Raw genomic sequence first — 18,280 nt, 5'->3', positions numbered from 1 at the left:
TAAACAGATTTTATGGCTATACCATCACGGGGTTTTTCCCGTCTTGAAACGAATTTTATATAAAATTTTATATTGAAATTAGTTTCCGGCATACTTCGTAATTCACCCGAATCATTTCGTATACCCTCGGCATAATCCCGAATGTTTTCAAATTCTTTTTAAATCACTGGCATGATTTGCAAGTATGGTTTTGATTGGTCGAATGAAAGGTCAACTGGACATGAGCTCCAACGGGCTGCTGTTAGATCCACATGTAATAGTGGAGCTAATTTTAATTAGATTGTGGATATTTCATCCTTGTTTCGCCGCCACAAAGAGGACTGCCACTCCCAGACTATGTTACTACATCAAAACTAGCACAAGACAGAGTTCAATGGAGTAAGTACAGCTGTGATGGCATGCACATTACCGTGTCATGGGGATGACAAATGAGAGTTTCTTCTCTGGTTATCTGTGTGGGCCAACACCAAATAAGTAAGCAAAAATGTGTTGTGTGCGGTTTTTTTTTAAAAAAAACAACAACACAAAAACATGTCTTTTTTCATCCATTCTAGATGGGAGCCGGTATCGGGATTAGAACCCAATATTTACCAACTTTAAGGTCAATACCATGGCTTAACTATTATGCTTCTGAGGCCAGTTGAGACACTAAATAATGAAAAATGTCTTGACACCAGCCATCCTGATTTCAGTCGGATCTTACTGACTTCTCCGTCATTGGTAATAGATCTGACGTCAGCCAATGCTATTTCTTTTTTTAACTTATATTTCATCGCGTATTGTCATTCCGGATGAGTTAAGTTATTGTTAGGTTAAAACTAGCGGTGTTTTGATCTGTCAGATTAATGGTCCATTCCCGTCTAAGAGGTATTTTGTTAGTAGACATGACACAAATAAAAGCCATTTGTTTTTCCAGTGACCTTTTTCCACGTCGTGAGTAGTCAGTTTAGAGTCTTTAAGTTACTGTTAAGCTAGGTTCATACCTCCAGGTGACTCTACTGGAAGTGGTTGACTCACTTAGCTTTTCTTCTATTCCTACCTAATCCACCTTTTTCAAGTTGTGTGTTCTTAACGCGTAACAGTTCATATGTTGTGCGCGTTTTTTTAATGCATTTCCGTTTACAATAGGTCAGTTTTAGTTTCGCATGAGGTCGGCAACTTAAGTACGAGTTGTTTTTTTCAGATTTAGACCAAAGTTTTGTATTTGTCGAATAAGCGATGGTCCCGACACTGTGTAATACTGGCTTTGGTTGAAACTGTTGTAAGAGTCAAGTCTGGGGTTGCATCTCGTGTATAGTGGAGATTCTCGACACAGTAGCGGACATAGTAGATCGTGCCTCGGTCATCTGGTCACCAACAGCATTCCTGCTGTTCCAGTACGCCATCATCTGAAATAATAATATATTTAAATGGTCATTTCTGAGTTTTCTGCACGTTTTAAGATGTTATCGACAAACAGAGACTTTTTAACGATTGTCGTTACACATAAACAATATTTTTTTCTGCATACAATAGTAGTGGCCGTATGTTAAATGTGTTTCTGATCGTTCTAATATTTGTATTAGGTTAAATTTCATTTTAGTTCCTAAAATATTTGTTTTTCGTACGTACGAAATTATTTGAAGACAAAATCCAGTTTGGGCTTCTTACAAATATTAAGACGAGCAGAAACACATTGCATATACAGACACTGATATTCTAAACAAGAAAATATATTTAATATGTAAGTTTAATCGTAGAAATATTTTATTAGTCGGAAACAGTTTACAATGCAGCAAACTCAGGAATGTCTCTTTAAGAGTCAGGCTGTTTAAGGAGAATGAATGAACGAATGTTTAACGACACCCCAGCACAAAAACTACAGATCGGCTATTGCGTGTCAAACAAAGGTAAGTATATTAATGAACGAGGGACGAGGCGAGGGGAGGTTGTTCTTTTTACAACACTGGGTTCCCAAATAATGAAAATAAATAAATAAATAAGACTCTTTGTAACTCGTATGTACTCGGCCACGAACATACGCCCACATAAGCTGACAAGATCCTGTATAAATTAGGTACCAAATTTTGAAACATATACATATTATTATCTAGTGACGACCAGATGCGGCTGCAGAATACTTTTAGGGAGGGGATGCAACGTCAAGAAATGGGCGCCTACGGTATTCCAAAGTACACTAAAACGCAGTATATGTATATAGACGATGCCTTTCTGTGGATCCGTGCGTGAAGAAGAAACACCTGGCAGCGTGTGATGCATGGAAACATACCATTACGACCTTGTCAAAACGCAAAACATCCTTTGGATGTCCTGGACAGACAGCCCAGATAGCTGAAGTGTGTGCCCAGGACAGTGTTATTGAACCTTAATTGGATAGAAGTCCAGTGGTAAAGCGCTCACTTGACGCGCGGTCGGTTTGGGATCGATCGCTGTCAGTGGGCCCATTGGGCTATTTCTTGCTCCAGCCAGTCTATGGGATTGTGCATATAAAAGATCCCTTGCTGCTAATCAAAAAGAGTAGCCCATGAAATGGCGACAGCGGGTTTCCTCCCTCAATATCCGTGTGGTCCTTAACCATATGTTCGACGCCATACAACCGTAAATAAATTGTGTTGAGTGAGTCGTTAAATAAAACATTACATTCTAAACACTTTCGTAATAACGAAAATTACAATTTCTACATAATGTACTCTGGCCCAGGTTTCCTAGAAATCATGTACTTGTAGTCCACCACATCTGACCGTATACCTTAGGCACGACAATAAGGCACTGAGTGATGGTGGTTCCGATGATGATGACGGAGGAGGTGATGCCGTAGTTGAGGTTGACTTGGTACTTCAGCGTCAGCGTCATGATCACCCCCAGCGTGCTCAACACGATCACGTTGTAGATGCAAACCCCGATCATCTTGGAGTCGTTCAGTCCGTCCACTTTCACCTGCAAATATTATACAGACGTCTCACAACCAGACCTTATAAAACGTTTAGAGTCCAGACTCAATCTCCAGTGACATCACATGCATACAATTTGTCTGGCGTTGTTATGACAATAGTGTCTCAGATTCTATTAGAGTCTCGAGTCTAGACTCTAAAACTTTTATAAGCACCTGGGCTGGTGCTTATAATACGCTTAGAGTCTAGACTCGAGACTTTAATAGAATCTGAGACACCAATGTCATGACAACGCCATGCAAATTGTATGCATGTGACGTCATTAGAGATTGAGTCTGGACTATAAAAGTTTTATAAACACGGGTCCTGAACCCGTGCTTTTAAAACTTTTAGAGCCTAGTTTTGCAGGTAAACGTAAATCTACGACTAAACCACAATTCGTATTACTATTAAAGGGATATACCCTAGTTTTTAAACACTAAGGCATATTTTTGACTATTAGAGCCGTTTTTGATAACTGAAATAATACTTTACTTAGATTTTATTGTTTATATTATCAATTTCCGTACATTCGAAGTGGTTTTGGTCATGCTGGTGTTTTTAATACATGTATCACAAAATCTATTTCTCATATTTTTAAAAACGCACGTGCATCTGAGAAATAAGAGTTATGAAGTTGAGTTTTAGTCTATTTTTAGAGGGTATTTCACCATTTCAAAGTCACAGACTCATGTTTCACTCAATTGTAACTTTATCCAAATGTGTTACAAGTTTGTAGATTAACTAAACATAGTGTGCATTTTCATGGGCTGAAACTAGGGTATGTCCCTTTAATAGTACAACAACTATAGTTTGTAGTGCACATATTTCATTTTCTTTTGTCCTTAAAATGCTCCATCTTCCTTAATGGTGTAATTTCTGCGTGGAATAGATGCCAAACATGTGTAAAGGTATGACCGGTATAACTGCTACTCGCAGACGTAAACTCTAATAAAGTATAAGACTTTAACGTCTTGGCAACGTCATACAATTTGTATCAGAGTGACGTCATTAAAGATTGAGTCTCGACTCTAAACGTTTTATAAGCACAAACCCTGATTCAATCTTTAATGACGTCACACGCATACACTTGTATGGCGTTGTCATGGCATTAAAGTATCCGACTCTATAATTAGAATCTTGAGTCTAGACTCTAAAAGTTTTATAATTACCGGGCCAGAACTGCCTAAGCAAGGGCATATCCAGGAATTATTCTGAGGGGACCACTAGCAAAACTCCGGAAAAGGGCACCTTAATAAACATTTGACATTCGTGAAATGAAAATTGTAAACAAATTGCTCAAAACAAAGGACAGGCCCTCCCCCAAAAATCAGCTCTTGCTAAATCTACCCAAAGTCGTGGTTTTTAAAAAAATCTGTTGAAAAATGAGATCGGAACAGAAAGCAAATTTATGTATTTATTCAATTTATATAACGGAAGATATTTTCTTAAAGGAACTTTGCCTGAAAATGTTAATTGTCAATCAAAGCTAATATTCAGGATGTTATTCTAGTGGCGTAGCGTGGGTTGCAAGCGCCCGGGGCAAGGCAAGTATTGCGCCCCCTAACTAATGGACTGTTAGCACTCCCCAAGTCCCTTCCACCAGTCCAGAATTTTGCGCCCGGTGCAACCGCCCCGGTGGCCACGCCAACGCTACGCCACTGTGTTATTCACAGCAAAAGTCCATTCCATGTACATTTAGATATGATGAAAATATTTCAAAAATACTAAATTTATTTACACATTTATATATATATATATATATATATTTTTTTTTTTTTAAATGGATGGTGGTGTGTAACCTAAGATTTGAAGTCTGTTCAGTGAATACGTACGTTTCTCGTCTGTAAGGCTAGAAAGGTTCCCAGTAGCAGGAGAATGCCTTGTATTGCAAATAACGTCGACAGGTAGTAAATCTGGTTGGGCGACTCACATTTCTGAACTTTGCGCCGAATTTCGATGTCTGCTTCAAAATAAATCTGAACAAAGGGTAAAACAAATATATAAAAATACTTGCCAAATCCTGTTCATTGGTTTATTCGCTTTCTCGGCTGTGAATGTTATAACATAATGGTTGTTTTGTTTGTTAACCTTTTGTCCGTTCTCTGTTTAGACATATTTGGACTGGGAGAGGTGTCTTTTTATTTTTCTAAATCAATTTTTACATTAGGGGCCATCCATAATTTTCAACATTTTCACAAGCGTACAAACCGTATGCATGGGTGGGGGTTGGGGTGAAAATGAAAAATGTCGATCAACATTTTTCATTTTTGGAACGTACACTTTTAGGGGGGAGGGGGGAGGGGGGAGGGGGTAGTCAAAAGTGTACGGTTTGTACGCTCGTGAAAATGTTGAAAATTATGGACGGCCCCTTACATAAGCCAAGTTTCTAAACTGTTACTCATAGTGTTGGGAATCCGTTAAAATTTTACCATCGACCATCGGATATACTCGGTTGGCACCAACCAACTTTCGATTACACAATCACAATTATAGGAACATAAGCAGGATTTGAATAATAAGGACCATGCACCTATTGTCGTGTACACCTTAAAACTGACTCATTTCACCTTTAAAAACTATTTAATATCTTTGTTCTTTATGCACACACACGAACACAGCCTCAAGCATATTTACATCACTTTCATCATCTAAAATGGAGGAATCGATTATGGATTTTTACAATCGATCATTACATCTGTAGAGCCAAGCCGATCAATTTTCGATTATAATCGATTTTTGACACATCACTAGTTACTCATACTGTTTTAAAGCCGTTGACTCTTTGATTTTAGTAGGAATGATAATGTTAAGTGTGTGTGTGTATGTGTGTGTGTGTGTGTGTGTGTGTGTGTGTGTGTGTGAGAGAGAGAGAGAGAGAGAGAGAGAGAGAGAGAGAGAGAGAGAGAGAGAGAGAGAGAGAGAGAGAGAGAGAGAGAGACAGAGAGAGAGAGAGAGAGAGAGAGAGAGAGAGAGAGAGAGAGAGAGAGAGAGAGAGAGAGGAAGATGTGGGCCAAACAAATTCTTTTTGGTTTATATAAAATAAAAGTAGGCCGAAAACCTATATTAACAACACATCTGATGAGCAGTACTAAATATTCCAATGACGAAACCAAGCACCATATTATTTGTTTAGGCACCATATAATGTTAACAGCTATAACAAGGTTGAAAAGAGGGTAAACGTGAAGGTTTAATGCTTTTCGCGACCTTACCTCTGGTTCGAGGTCATACGACACTATCTCCATGGGATCGATGACAAACCAGACAGTGATCGCCATTAAGTTGACAGCTGCCAGGGAACACACGGAGACTATCAGTTTGAAGTCTTGGATGTTCTGGGGAAAAAAAGCAACGTAATGAAAATGGAGGGAATTTAATTCAAAACAAAGATCAAAGTTTCCTTAAAATGAGAGAGAGAGAGAGAGAGAGAGAGAGAGAGAGAGAGAGAGAGAGAGAGAGAGAGAGAGAGAGAGAGAGAGAGAGAGAGAGAGAGAGAGAGAGAGGGAGAAGAGAGAAAGAGATATAGATAGAGAGATACAGACAGACAGAAGGAGGGGGAGAGCCAGACACAGAGGGGGAGGAAAGAGAGCGAGAGAGAGAGAGAGAGAGAGAGAGAGAGAGAGAGAGAGAGAGAGAGAGAGAGAGAGAGAGAGAGAGAGAAGAAATGAGACAGTGGAAAAGGGGAGAGATAACGAAATAGGGAGAGAGAGAGAGAGAGAGAGAGAGAGAGAGAGAGAGAGAGAGAGAGAGAGAGAGGGGGGGGGGGAGGGGAGAGGGGGAATACAAGAGACAGCCAATCCATAAACATTTCGGGGTGGTGGGCGTATGGGTCTTTTAAATTATGTTTTGTGTTTTGTATTATAAAATGTGTTATGTAGGAGGTGCATTATTTTTTATGTATGAAATAACGAAAATGCCAATACTACTTATACAAGTCTTACCGTTTTCTGTTTAGCACCTGTCGTAAATATTCTATACACACGCCACGTTTTCGCAAACAGTGCTCCAAACGTTAATGAAAACCCAACCGTGAGAGATACAGCTTTTGCCTTTCAAAAAAAAAAATATATATAAAAGAATTATAAAAATTATTTTTTTACAAATAATTTAAAGATCGGCTTTATATTTAAAAAAACTAAACAAAGTTTGTTTTGTTTAACGACACCACTAGAGCACATTGATTTATTAATCATCGGCTGTCAAATAGTTGGTAATTTTGACATATAGTCTTTGAGAAGAAACCCGCTACTTTTTGCCATTAGTAGCAAGGGATGTTTAATATGCACCATCCCATAACACAGGATAACACATACCACGGACTTTGATATACCAGTCGTGGTGCACTGGCTGAAATGAGAAATAGCCCGACGATCAAGCGAGCGCTTTTACCACCGAGGAAATATTATTATTCTGCAAAAATAAATTCTGCAAAAACAAATCATATATAATTACATGTATGACTTCATACAGGGAGACCGGCCTCGGTGGCGTCGTGGCAGGCCATCGGTCTACAGGCTGGTAGGTACTGGTTCGGATCCCAGTCGAGGCATGGGATTTTAATCCAGATACCGACTCCAAACCCTGAGTGAGTGCCCCGCAAGGCTCAATGGGTAGGTGTAAACCACTTGCACCGACCAGTGATCCATAACTGGTTCAACAAAGGCCATGGTTTGTGCTATCCTGCCTGTGGGAAGCGCAAATAAAAGATCCCTTGCTGCCAATCGGAAGAGTAGCCCATGTAGTGGCGACAGCGGGTTTCCTCTTAAAATCTGTGTGGTCCTTAACCATATGTCTGACGCCATATAACCGTAAATAAAATGTGTTGAGTGCGTCGTTAAATAAAACACTTCTTTCTTTCTTTGTTTCATACAGGGAGACCGGCCTCGGTGGCGTCGTGGCAGGCCATCGGTCTACAGGCTGGTAGGTACTGGGTTCGGATCCCAGTCGAGGCATGGAATTTTTAATGCAGCGACCGACTCCAAACCCTGAGTAACGTGAGTGCTCCGCAAGGCTCAATGGGTAGGTGTAAACAACTTTTATTCTTATTAAACCTGGGTGGACGTAGCCCACTGGTAAAGTGCTCGCCTGATCCCCGTCGGTGGGCACACTGGACTATTTCTTAATCCAGCCAGTGCACCACGACTGGTATATCAAAGGCCGTGGTATATATTATCATGTCTGTGGGATGGTGCATATAAAATATTCCTTGCTACTAATGGAAAATGTGCCGGTTTTCCTCTCCAAGACTATATGTCAAAAATTACCAAATGTTTGACATCCAATAGCCAATGAATAATAAATCAATGTGCTCTAGTGGAGTCGTTAAACAAACCAATTTGTTAAACTTTAAACATGAGTTTAAGCATTGTAAATACGTATATACGAGGGGTGTCCCAAAAGGTTCCGGCCTGTCTATGAAACGCAGCTCGCACCAAATATTTTATTCCATCATTTTTCTACATAGTCTCCATTTTGCCAAATTTTCTACATCATTGTTAACCACTCCAAAAACCAGGTTTTGTCTCGCACCCCTAAAAACTCCTCTACAGCACATATCACCTCTTCATCCGTCTCAAATGTACTGCCCTTGAGCTCAGATTTGAGCCTAGTAAACAAGTAAATTTCAGAGGGGGCGAGATCTGGAGAAAAAGCAGGGTGGGCAAGAATTTGGAAGTCATAGTCACCGGCAGCACCAACCACAACTAGCAAGGAATGAGCTGGAGAATTGTCCTGAAACAACCAGACACCTCTTCGCAGTTTTCCACGACGGTTTTTTCTTTTCTTTCTTAATTTGATCTCGGAACTGGCGAAGCTCGTTTGCATAATATCCACTAGTGATTGTGGAACCTTTCTGTAGACCGTGTATTCAATCATGATAACACCTTCACAATCCCAAAACACAGATGCCATGACTTTGCCACTGAAAGCGGTTGTCTTGAACGTTTTGGGAACGGGTGATTCAGGGTGTTTCCATTGCATGCTTTGATGTTTTGTTTCGGGGTCAAAATGATGAACCCAGGTTTCATCAATATACGCAAGAAAAGCTTGTGCGTCAGTGCGGTATTCCTCTAGAGGTTGACGAGATATGTGCATCCTGGCCCGTTTCTGTGGCCTGCTGTTAACAATCTTGACACCCACCTTGAAGACACTTTATCCATGTGTAGATACTCATGCAGAATTCGTTCCACCGATGCTTTACTAATGTTATGGACACATGCTAACTGTCTGATGGTGATTCGCCTGCCCTGCATGACTGTGTCAAGGAAAGCATTAATGTTTTCGCCAGTGGACACTTCACATGGACGACCAGAGCGTGGGTCGTCTTCCGTACTCTTTCTTCCCCGTGTGGAATCAACACACCACTGTTCTATGGTACTGTATGAAGGAGCATCATCATGTAATGTTTCGGACATGTCTCATAAATTTGCTTCGCGTCATTTTCTTTAAATGCAAGTACTTAATTACTGCACGACAGTCAGTTTTATCTATTTTCTGTGAAATTCAGAGGGGTACCTAAAAACAAAGTGTTGCTCTGATAGGCTGTACACAATGGAATCATTTAACATCGACCATTCATCACTTCAGATGTGGTTCGACTTCACTTAAAAATTTTGAATTGTGTAACACCTTTTTCAAAGTCAGGCCGGAAACTTTTGGGACACCCCTCGTAGTAACGCGTTTAATTCTAAACCATGCTTTGTAAACTCTGCCCAGTGTACTGTTCAGTAGCTCACCTGACACGTGAAGACGTTTGTTAGAGTGCGTGTGTTCTCCAGAAACACTGAGCCATACAGGAGCAGACAGCCGATCAATGTCATCACGTTAAGAAGAGGGGACGACATCTTCACCACCCTGCAGAACACAACCGACATGCTATTCACTGGTGTAGGAAACGGGGGGGGGGGGGGGGGCGCTTTATTTTGCTTTATATTTGCTTTATAATAGTGTAAAAGTGTGTAAATATACAAGTGTGCCACCCCACACACCTTTTGCCCCCCCCCACCCCCCACTTTTTGGCACCCTCCTACGCTCGTGCTATTTCTTGCATTTGAGATTCGAATTGGAAAGAAATTTATTTCTCCCAGTATACGGAAATAACAAGGGAGGTAATTTGTAGCTACTGGAGGCGTTCTACATAAGGTAAAAACTAATTTCTTTTTGACCACCGATCTAATCTAGCGACCAAATTTAATGAGTAGAATTTTCTTTATTAATTATATTAGAGATGAGCATCAAAATATTAAAGGCCCACTATTTAATTTTTGGATGTAAATTTCAAACTTGTCCGCTAATTTTTTTTCTGTCCTGGGACAAGCCCATGGCTATCCAGAGACAGGCCCCTGGGCGGACATGCTCGAAACTCTATTGGTATATGAGCATGTAAAAATTATTCGCACTCGCACTCGCATAAGGTAAAAATTAAAAGATAAGTATTTTCTGATTAGTTCAGTGTTATTTTGTAAATATTTTCCGAGACTGTCTAAAGCAATGTGCTAAGGCTGTCAAGTGTTTATAATATTTGTTTTTATTATGAATGTTATAATATGAAATATTTTTGTTATGTGCACACGGTATCGGGCAGGGCGGATTATGCTTTAGGTGGGGGTGGGTGGGTTCCGAAACAATATGTAAATATTTATAATTTTAAATTATACATTTTATGTGGACATCAATTTAGATCTACGTGGTGGGTTTAGGGTTTTTTTTCAGCCGTGCCACCGGGACCCCCCCCCCCCCCCCCCCCACACCCCATAATCCGCCCCTGTCGGAGTTGGTCCATGTACAGGTTGACGAACCTTGAAAATATGTGGATGCAAATAGTTCTGTGATATTCTTCGTAATGTAATGTCGTAAACCTGACCAAGTCTTGCACTGCCAGTATGTAAATTATATAGCGTTTTTTTTTTAATGTATTGTGGGGTTGAGAGAATGTTATTGTTGGGGGGGGGGGGGGGGGGGGGGTAGGAGAAACTTAGCTCTAAGATCACCTTAAATGAAATGTCACCTTATGCACTTAAGGTGATCTTAGAGCTAAGATCGCTTCGTGGAACGGGGCCTTAAGTGCGTAACGAACATTTCGGCAGCAAGTAGCTAAACCCAAGACTTAAACCAAACTATAAGAGGCGGGAAGTAGCCCAGTGGTACAGCGTTCGCTCGATGCGCAGTCGGTGTGGGATCGATCCCCGTCGGTGGGCCCATTGGGCTATTTCTCGTTCCAGCCAGTGCACCACGACTGGTATATCAAATGCCGTTGTGTGTACTACCCTGTCTGTGGGATGGTGCATATAAAAGATCCCTTGCTGCTAATCGGAAAGAGTAGCCCATGAAGTGGCGACAGCGTGTTTCCTCTCTCAAAATCTGCGTGGTCCTTAACCATATGTCTGACGCCATATAACCGTAAATAAAATGTGTTGAGTGCGTCATTAAATAAAACATGTCTTTCTTTTTTTTCTTTAAACCCAAACGACAAACCTAACACAAAAAATAGTGCACTCGTGTCCGTCTGTTAGATACCACTTTATCTTATATTACAACCACTAGTATATAGTACTATACATATGATATTTAATTAATTAACAGTAATGATAAAAGTTAATATAAATTAATTGGTACAAAATAAATTACAAGTATTGTCAAATTAAAGGCATATTGTCACAGATAACTGACCTATTAAATGGCCTAACAAAATATTACGTGAAACATATGTATTTGATTTGTCCCTAAACGTACTTTATTCAACAATCTACGTAGCCATCATACTCCACTTATTAATGATATTTTGTAAAAAAAAAAAAAAAAAAAATTATAATTGAATTATGGCAATGGTCCATAATTTAAAAATTAATATTGACAAGAAGATTGACATGGATTTCACTCCATCAGAGTTTAGTTAAAGTGATTCAATAGCCAGATTTGGTTTCCAAACATTGATGTAATTTTCATTTATTATCCACTTTTGGAGAAATAAGGTCCTTAAATCCGTGACAGTATGCCTTTATGTATGTACATGTATACTATTTTGTCTCACTATTTGAGCCTTGATTACGAACTTACGAAAGTTAGTACAGTCGTGTATGTTTAAGGGGTTTAGCATTTACCGGCCTCGGTGGCGCAGTGACTAAGCCATCGGACTATAGGCTGGTAGGTACAGGGTTCGCAGCCCAGTACCGGCTCCAACCCAGAGCGAGTTCTCAAGGGTTCAATGGGTAGGTGTAAGGCCAATACACCCTTTTCTCTCGCATTAACCACTAACCAACTAACAACTAACCCACTGTCCCAGACAGACAGCCCAGATAGCTGAGGTGTGTGCCCAGGACAGCGTGCTTGAACCTTAATTGGATATAAGCACAAAAATAAGTTGAAATGAAATAAACATAATTTAAGTTTATCTTGGATATTAATCTTTGTGTATGATTATTTTTAATGATTAAGTCTTAACTATGTTTCTTAATTCATGAAATTTGTTACAATTTTTTAAAACTGCATTTGCCTCAATCATGTTTCTTCTCTTGGAATTTCGGGATTTTTATATCTTTCATTATATCATTTTAAAAATCATATCAGTTTTCCTGGAACGTTTTGTGAGTATTTTCTCTCTAAACACAGTTTTTCCCTGAATACGAAACTAAACACAAAAATTATCATGTCTCCCTAAACTCACCGTTTTCCATTGAATACGAAACTAAACACACGAATGGCTATTTCTCCCTGAACTCACCGTTTTCCCCTGAATACGAAACTAAACACAAGAATGATCATGTCTCCCTAAACTCACCGTTTTCCATTGAATACGAAACTAAATATAAGAATGAATATTTCTCCCTAAAACTCACCGTTTCCCCCTGAATACGAAACTAAACACGAGAAAGCAACATGTGAGCAGAGCGCCAATTCCCGCAGTACCGCATACCAGGATGTAGAGAATCACGGACAGGGTGTCAGTGCGTAGAATCAAGCGGATGGAATCTGTTGGTATCCGGCCATCTGTGTACGAAAAGTCATGAAAGGAAAGAAATTTTCATTAAGGACACCTCAACACATTTTAACCTATGCCTATTTGGTGTCTAACAAAATGTGCTAAATTAATACTTTCCCGAAAAATAACGATTAATTGGCCATTTGTCAAAGATTTCCGCCATGAAAACTATTCTTACACATAATTAACCACCTATAGTGAAGTACTGTTTATGACGTCAAAACGTATATATGGGAAGTCATGGGTTCACTTTTCTTTCTCCACTTCTCTCTGCCCATATGGGTCATATATATATATATATATATATATATATATATATATATATATATATATATATATATATATATCCACCACACCCACCGATTTCTATTTCTACTTTTATAAATGAATTCTCAAAAAACTGCGAACATGGAGAACGGTCAAGGCCAAGACGGCGTCTCCAGAAAAATGCTAAACAGTATGATTTAGTTTCAACAGTGCCCTGTTTGTCAACCAAGAGAGGATTCGTTTTCTACGTTCGCGCTTGACGTGGTGTGGCCGTGGAACGGCCTTTTAGTGATTTGGTCACAAGATCACACACACACCCCCCCTCCCTCCCCCAGTGGACCCAATTCCCATACCATCCAGTGTCCCACGATTGGTACATCAAAGGTCATGGTATGTGCTGCCCTATCTGTGGGAAAGTGCATATAAAAGATCCCTTGCTAATGATGAGAAAATGTCAGAATTACCAAATGTTTAACATTCAATAGCCGATGATGAATAAATCAATGTTCTCTAATGGTGGTGTTGATTGAAAACCTATTTTATTGCATATATATATATATATATATATAATGTGTGTGTGTGTGTGTGTGTGTGTGTGTGTGTGTGTGTGTGTGTGTGTGTGTGTGTGTGTGTGTGTGTACAAAAGGATTGGGTACAAGTTATCCAACTTTCGAGGCTCTCTCCTAATTACAAACATTAAATTGTACTATAATAGCGACTGCAATTTTCAACAAATAAATCAATCAATTAAAGTAAACGTTTGTGAAAAAACAATTGAATAAACTGAAAGGACAGAAAAGAAAAAGAAAACGAATAGAAGTAATCGATGGTTTAACAGTATTCATTATTAACATTTTGTCTTCTTACACAGCCCATCTGGAAAGTAATAACAATATAATAGTAAAACTAACAACAAATAAGTAAATGATTCGCAACACGAGATAAAGTTTTCTTAGTCAAATCGTTCTGTCTGTTTAATGTATTTGTGAACATGTTCAAATATTTTTTTATTGGGATCATCATTAAACGAGTCTCGACCGTTTAATATCAATTGAAGATTAATTGGTTCAAAACTGTTTAGAGATGTCAAAAGAATTTGTCTTTGCTGGTTATAAAATTGACATTCAAAGAAATAATGATGAGTGCTTTTCAGAGTAATGTCCACAATTACATGAGAGATCCATAGGAAGACCACAGCGTTATAGATCTGCATTTACGGTAATACAGGCATGTCTTAATCTGGTATATAAAACATTTTCTTTTCGATTTCCGCATAAATGTAATGAGGGAACTTTATGAACATCCGGTGCTACTGCTTTTTTAAAAGATAAAATTCGTTCACAATTTCACATTTCCGCTTCCAGACTATTCCAAATATCAATTGTTGAATGTATAAATTAACATTTTTAACACATTTGTTCTAGCAAAAGGAATAGATATATCGATTTGGTTCTAGATGCAAACAGTGGTATACCGGTTATTATACTTGCTGTTTCAAGTTGATTTGTTTTTTTCAAACGTTTTCAGAATCTATTACTGAGCACCCATCCTAAACTTCAGATACATCATAAGTACTTGTTGAATAAAGTTGAATATATTTGCATCAGTATCTGTCGATCCAAAGAGTATTTGTATTTCCTTAGAACAGAGATCATAGTTGAAGCTGTTTTAAATATATTTTGAACAACAAACATAAACGAAAAACATATGGGAAACGACCCGACTGCAAAAAAAAGGCACTGTTGAAATAAAAGGGACATTTTCGGGGGAGTACCTCCCTGTTTCCTCCCTCAGGTACGATCGAACCTGCCAAAACACCAACCCCTTTCATCACTCTTAACCCAGGAGGTACTCTAAGGTTAAAGTTTGTTTTGTTTAATGACACCACTAGAGCACATTGATGTATTTATCATCGGCTGTTAGGTATGAAACATTTAGTAATTCTGAAATTTAGTCTTTTTGGAGGAAACCCGCTACATTTTTTCATTAATAGCAAGGTATATTTTATATGCACCATCCTACAGACAGAATAGCACATACAACGGATTTAGATATACCAGCCGTGGCGCACTGGACACAGCTGGTCAAAGGCCGTGGTATGTGCTGTCCTGTCTGTGGGAAAGTGCACATAAAAGATCCCTAGCTGCTAATGGAAAATGTTGCTAGTTTCCTCTGATGACTACGAGTCATAATGATAAAATGTTTTACATCAGATAGCCGATGATTAATGAATCAATGTGCTCTAGCTGTGTTATCAAACAAAACAAACTTTAATTGATGCACTGGATAGAACGAGAAATAGCCCAATGGGTCCTCTGACGAGGATCGATCCTGGACCAACCGAAGGTGGTCATATGACAGACGAAGGACATGTACAAGACTGATAACAAACCTTTCCAGAATACTGCAGCTACATCCTGCACCTCCCATTCTATCTGGATGTCTGTCTGGAGATCCGGGTCGAACAGCCCTACTACTTTCCTGTCGCCGTCTTTCAAGAAACAGAAAACAAAAAATCCATTATCAGAATTGTATTTAATATTTATGTGCAAAACCCGAGTCTAAATAACCGGTCAAAATCTTTAATATATTGTTTACTTATTAGTTCCGTGGTATATTTGAAGTGAATGATGAGTCGGAAGGAAGGAAAACTATATTGAGAGACATACATAACGCAAAGAGTATTTCAATGAATATTTTATTATAGAAATGTCATATCATATAAATTAAGCAAGCGGACAAATGATATACTATTGGCAAACAACTGAAAGACGATATTGTTTATAAAAATCGGGAGAAAAACGAATCAAAACAAAACAAAAACAAAAACAAAACAAAATAAACAACATCTTGATGTTTGCTGCAACAACACATTTTCTAAGCATTATTTATTGTGGTATATTGAAGAGACAGAGAAAAAACACGGTTATTGGGAGTGAAAACAATGCAGGTGTAAAAAGATAGCTATATACAATGTTGTGTTGTTACAATAAAAACCAAGTTGTTGTGAAACACAAAGTAAATTGTAAAAATTAATATAACATTAACGTACAATATAGAATAAACTACGAATAAGATTGTTTGTGTGTGTATGTATATAGATAGATAGATAAATAGATAGATAGATACATACACACATACATACATACATACATACATACATAGCGACTCGTGATGTCAGTAGTGTGCAATAACAGTTTTCAAGGTATTGTTATAACCCAGGCAATAAAGATAATATGACATTTATGTGACCGTTTATTGTAGACCATATGGGTAATATATATATATATATATATATATATATATATATATATATATATATATATATATATATATATATATATATATATATATCCGTTTTAATGACTTGTTTTTGGTAAATCGATTTAATAATGAAGGACCTTGTGCCCAAAGGAATTCAAAAATAGTTTTATCGATAAACTACTATATCTCTTACGTCAAAAGAAAACATGAATTCATCTCCGATTGAGCGGTAAGTCGAGGTAATTATCATCAAATAAGTGGGCAATATATCATTTAAATTGTTTCTTCAAGGTCTCGGCTTCCTGTTATTCGATATTTGCACGTAGCAACGATAACTGGAGTGGAAGGCACACGCTCATGGGGGGGGGGGGGGGGGGGGCACAATTTTGATGTTCATAGTTTCTAATAGACCAAATCGATTCCTATTGCCGAAAATGTTAACGTTTACTGATAAGCAGCGTATTAACACACCCAGGAAGTACAGCAATAGAAAGTGTGGCACATCACATAATAATCTACCTTAAAAAAAATGGGGGGTCACGTGTCATTTAATGTCCCTTTAAGAAGACAGCCTGGGTGTCGTAAAACATAATATATTCCATTTCTTCGCAAACTAGATACCCCTAACAGGCCTCTGTTTAAGCAATGTGCTGGGGTGTCGTTAAACGATCATTCCTTTCCTTACCTCTGAAAACGTCGATTTTGAAGCGGCTGGTAGGATCTCCCTGTTCGTCAAATCTCAGGTGACCGCTGGTTCCGTAGAAGTCCGTTTTCTTCGTGTTGTTTAATAGTAGCTGGCCCATCAATTCATCGTCATAGGTGAAATTTGCAATTGTCTTTGTGCCTCCTATTAATTATAAATTGTTTTAAACAATTATAATTTTTTAAAAAGAAGAAATATCGTCAGTGCAGTAAGTTTATACAAATATCATTTATTATGATGGAAGTTTGTTTTGCTTAACGACACCACTAGAGCACATTGATCTATTAATCTTCGGCTATTGGATGTCAAACATATAATAATTTTGACACAGTCATAGAGAGGAAATTCGCTACTTTTTTTTTTTCCATTAGTAGCAAGGGATCTTTTATATGCACCATGCTACAGGCAGGATAGCACATATCACGTCCTTTGATATACCAGTCGTGGTACACTGGCTAGAGGCTTATTATGATGAATGTTCTAAATACATTGCAAACCAAATTAAAGATCTGTAGTCTTTTTGTTTATATTTCATTATTTTTGTTGTTGCTGCTGCTGCTGCTGTGTTCTGTGTTTTGAAATACTAATAATTTTGTATGTTTTTTTGTTGGACAGTGGGCGGAACGTAGCCCAGTGCTAAAGTGTTCGCTTGATGCGCGGTCGGTCTGGGATCGATCCCCGTCGGTGCTATTTCTCGCTCTAGCCAGGGCACCACGACTGGCATATCAAAGGTCGTGGTATGTGTTATCCTGATGCATATGAAAGATCCCTTTCTGCTAATCGAAAAGAGTAGCCCATAGCTGTGTGGTTCATAACCATATGTCCGACGCCATATAAGCGTAAATAAAATGTGTTGAGTGCGTCGTTAAATAAAACATTTCCTTGTTGGACAATGCAGTAGATGTGATTCTAGCAACTATAACTAAGGGTGAATCCTTGGGGTGAACCAGATGGCTTAGACCCCTTATAATAAAATCCAAGTGCCCCTTTTTTTACAATTTTCATTCAACTAATGCCAAACTTTTAATGAGGTGCTCTCTTTAGGAGTTGCACCATTTTCCAGTCTTACTTTGGCCCCATAAAAGATTTACTTTTTAAAAATATTAGTAAAGAATAGAACCTCTCTAAAACGGATATT

At 38.5% G+C, this 18,280-nt stretch overlaps 1 protein-coding gene across 1 annotated transcript in view; it reads right to left on the bottom strand.

The window, feature by feature from the left end:
* Positions 1–1,088: 1,088 nt before the first annotated feature.
* LOC121369824 (gamma-aminobutyric acid type B receptor subunit 2-like) overlaps positions 1,089–18,280 on the bottom strand; it is a 71,146-nt gene continuing 53,954 nt past the window's right edge. Inside the window, exons 8-16 of the mRNA XM_041494898.1 lie at positions 17,125–17,286; positions 15,568–15,666; positions 12,766–12,916; positions 9,667–9,784; positions 6,874–6,981; positions 6,145–6,267; positions 4,766–4,909; positions 2,749–2,937; positions 1,089–1,388 (exon numbers count right to left, since the gene is read on the bottom strand). Coding sequence (XP_041350832.1) covers positions 1,269–1,388; positions 2,749–2,937; positions 4,766–4,909; positions 6,145–6,267; positions 6,874–6,981; positions 9,667–9,784; positions 12,766–12,916; positions 15,568–15,666; positions 17,125–17,286 — 1,214 coding nt within the window. The 3' untranslated portion in view covers positions 1,089–1,268. The remainder of the gene's footprint in view (positions 1,389–2,748; positions 2,938–4,765; positions 4,910–6,144; positions 6,268–6,873; positions 6,982–9,666; positions 9,785–12,765; positions 12,917–15,567; positions 15,667–17,124; positions 17,287–18,280) is intronic.

This window comes from Gigantopelta aegis, chromosome 4 (genome assembly GCF_016097555.1).
Source record: "Gigantopelta aegis isolate Gae_Host chromosome 4, Gae_host_genome, whole genome shotgun sequence".
Taxonomy (NCBI): domain Eukaryota; kingdom Metazoa; phylum Mollusca; class Gastropoda; order Neomphalida; family Peltospiridae; genus Gigantopelta; species Gigantopelta aegis.
This window is presented reverse-complemented; position numbering and strand designations above follow the sequence as displayed.